Genomic DNA, 3,140 nt, shown 5'->3' on the forward strand with positions numbered 1-3,140 from the left:
ACACACACACACACACACACACACAGGTGCACGCGCGCACACACACACACACACACACACACACACACACACACACACACACAGCTTCACACCACATTTTGGGGGCAGGTTCCTCAATATAAAGTAAATGCAACCAAGCTTGTGTATCCCTTTCTTTGAACCCAAGGGATTTGCCGTCTCAAAATCATCGTAATAAAGCTGAATCTGTAGAGCATGTTTTTGCTGGGAAAACAAATCACTACTTTTGAAGTATGAAACCATCACATATATCTTTATAAACACCTTCTTTATGTTGCTTGACTTACAGGAAACTTTCACATAATTCACTATTCTTAAACATAGATTTCAGGGTTCCCAAGATGGGTACATACACAAATTTATCTGTTACAGGGATCTGATTGTAAACTCCTGTTGTCCGATCTCTTCGCAAATCAAAACGCACCCCAAGAACATACTCTACAGGTTCAACTATTTCCCACTTTTCCTCAAAGAACTTCTGTCGTTTGGCTGCTGTATTTAAGACTGAGAAAGGATTTTCCAATTGATCAAAACAATTTTCCACCTTTTCTTCCAAATCGGTTGCTTGAATCTCTGAAGAAGTACAGCTGAGAACAGCTTCTCTTGTTTGCTCATGAATGTCATTTACAAGCTCTTCCATTGACCCTACCATTGCTTGGACAGTGCTCTCAGCAACACCTGATGCTTGCAATTGTGCTACAACAGATCTACACAGGTTTAACAAATGATGCTTGTCAACAGAGGTCCGGCTAGTTACTGGAGTGTCTGTACAGAATGCCTGAGAACTTGAAGGCTCATCACCTTCACTTTGAGCGTCCACATTGTCAATAGTATTTGGTGAACAAGTGGCCCTGTGCAAATGAACGAGGTGTTTATTTGGTGAACAAGTGTCCTTGTGCAAACGAACAAGGTGTTTTTTGAACCCTGAATACGTACAAAATGATAAAGAACATCCCGGTTGTCCACATTTCATACGTAATGTCTTTCCTGGATATAATCCATGGCGAAGTCTCAAATGCTGACAAAGCAATGCAGAACTTTTCTGGTGTGCCTTACAAATAAAACATATCAGCATATTTGCAAACAAGGAAGTGTATCAGCTCAAATATTAGTGTGAAACAGCCTTGCTCTGAGTTCCTTTACTCTGGGACTTTCCTTGGTACTTCCCAAGTCGATGTTAAACACTGTGGTTTGGATGAATGTGTAGAAGCTGTTGAGGGATTCATGGTAGTTAACACTGAAGATGAAGTGTGCCTTGAAAAGCTCATCGAAAGCTGCCAGGGATGTTTGCTCCTTGCAAGGAATGGCCTTCTGGTCAACGATGACATAGAACCTCTGAATGTTGTTCTTCTGTTCACCAACACAGAGGAGGAAGGGCTGTCCTGGTTCCAAGCTCCCTAGGAAGGCCTCAACACTGGTTCCAATCTGTGACAAACACAGAGACAGAAAATATTAATTTAAGTTATGCAACACAAGCAACGGCAGTATGAGAACAAGTGGATGAAAAACATTATACACAAAATACCTTAAGATATCTCGCCACATGGTTGACAGCTTGATATGAGCTAATCTTAGCACTCTTCTTGTGGCCTTTTGACGTAGGGGGGAGCAGGTGAACCAGCAGTAGAACGCTTGACAGGTCACTGTCCCAGCCTAGGAGCAAAGTAGAATTAAGTGTAAGATGTTCAGAAACATTTCTATCTTAAAATATTATTTAAAAAATGACAGATTATGCCAAAGACAATACTTAAGGTAAGAAGATAAGAATCTGTTGTGTAAATGTTTTAAAGGCAGAACGAGGCACACTTACCAGACTCATTTGAGTTTTGCTGCGCAGACAAGAGTTCTTCAACATGCTCATTAGAAGTCCGGTTCTTGCAGTCTGCCAGGAGCCTGGGTTTGAAGTACGTCGGCCATTTTGCCAAAAATCTGCCAGAAACCTCTTCTCCAAACATCATGGTAAAATCTTGGTCAATCTACAGAAGAAACACCTTAAGTCCTTGATACTGAAAGAATATTGAGTCATAATTGTTCACTTCAAAAATACGCTGATCAAACAAAGGTATGTCTTTCTTACCAAGCCGGGGATGTCGAGAAACCGCGGGGAACACATCCAAGACTGTTGCAGAGATTTGCTGGTCCTGAACTAGCGTCTGGCGGTATTGAAATGTTGCCATCATCTTATCTTTGACAACTGACACATCAGTTGAATGTTTCAATAAGAATATTGCCTCACAGCATTCCTCGCCAAACAGTTGCTTGTCAGCCAGGAGAAAATCCCTCTTGCTCTTTGGACCATACGTAGTGCTGGTTGAGCATCTCCGAGATTGAACTGCAGTGTTGCGCTGAACGGTCTTTATCCTCCAGGCCAAGTAGCCAGACCCACTTTCTGCATCATAGTAGTGTTCCTGTAAAACCCAAAAAGAACAAAAGTATGCAACACAGGGGTCACATCACCACATGGCAACATAAGAAGAAATTAAGAACATACACATTCTCACATTCTTCATATATTGCAATATAAGCCATTAATTAAAAAAAACTTACATATCCGTTTCCAGAGTATGGATCACTAAGGTTGGGAAATAGAGTGCTGATGCCAACAGCATATTTTGTTCGCACATGGGTTGGTGGTATTCTCCTTTAAAGTAGAAAATATATTATTGTTCAAGCTTTTTCCCCCTTCAAGAGGGATAAAAATATGGACTTAATGCCTATCAAACAAAACGGTAACACTTTACTTGAAGGGGTGTGTTTATGACAACTGTGTTTATGACAACTGTCATTAAATGTCATTAGCTCAGTTATGACATTTTTAATGCAAATATGACATTGTTTGAGATGTCTTTGTTATGACATTTGCATTAAAAATGTCATAATTGAGTGAATGATACTTAATTACAGTTGTCATAAACATGCATAAATTATAATTACATGTGACATGTCATGATTATGCACACCCCTTCAAGTAAAGTGTTACCAACATGGTATACTTACCCATGTACTTCCATCATGTCTGCAACCAGGAGGTTTACCATTTGTCGCCGGTGTAGCATCCGTCAATGTCTTTGTTTTGTCATACTCGTGCAAGATTTTTTCTCCCCCCGGCTTAGACTGGAAAA

General features: G+C 40.4%; 1 protein-coding gene across 1 annotated transcript; it reads right to left on the reverse strand.

The window, feature by feature from the left end:
• Positions 1 to 266: 266 nt before the first annotated feature.
• LOC109048872 lies at positions 267 to 2,261 on the reverse strand. Its single transcript, XM_019066532.2, has 4 exons — positions 2,096 to 2,261; positions 1,829 to 1,994; positions 1,544 to 1,671; positions 267 to 1,443 (listed from the first exon to the last, which is right to left on the reverse strand). Exons 1-4 carry the CDS (start codon positions 2,129 to 2,131, stop codon positions 1,120 to 1,122), a joined length of 654 nt encoding a protein of 217 aa, XP_018922077.2. The 5' UTR covers positions 2,132 to 2,261; the 3' UTR covers positions 267 to 1,119.
• Between the last annotated feature and the right edge of the window lie 879 nt (positions 2,262 to 3,140).

This window comes from Cyprinus carpio, chromosome A4, assembly GCF_018340385.1.
Source record: "Cyprinus carpio isolate SPL01 chromosome A4, ASM1834038v1, whole genome shotgun sequence".
In the NCBI taxonomy this organism is placed as follows: Eukaryota; Metazoa; Chordata; class Actinopteri; order Cypriniformes; family Cyprinidae; genus Cyprinus; species Cyprinus carpio.

What these genes read in the sequence shown, in the direction of transcription:
- LOC109048872 (XM_019066532.2), bottom strand. Translation starts at nt 2,131, where the DNA reads ATGTGTTCCCCGCGGTTTCTCGACATCCCCGGCTTG. An exon ending in GCAAAACTCAAATGAGTCTG is followed by an intron (nt 1,672 to 1,828) that starts GTAAGTGTGCCT and finishes CTTTGCTCCTAG; the next exon opens with GCTGGGACAGTGACCTGTCA. An exon ending in ATGTGGCGAGATATCTTAAG is followed by an intron (nt 1,444 to 1,543) that starts GTATTTTGTGTA and finishes TGTTTGTCACAG; the next exon opens with ATTGGAACCAGTGTTGAGGC.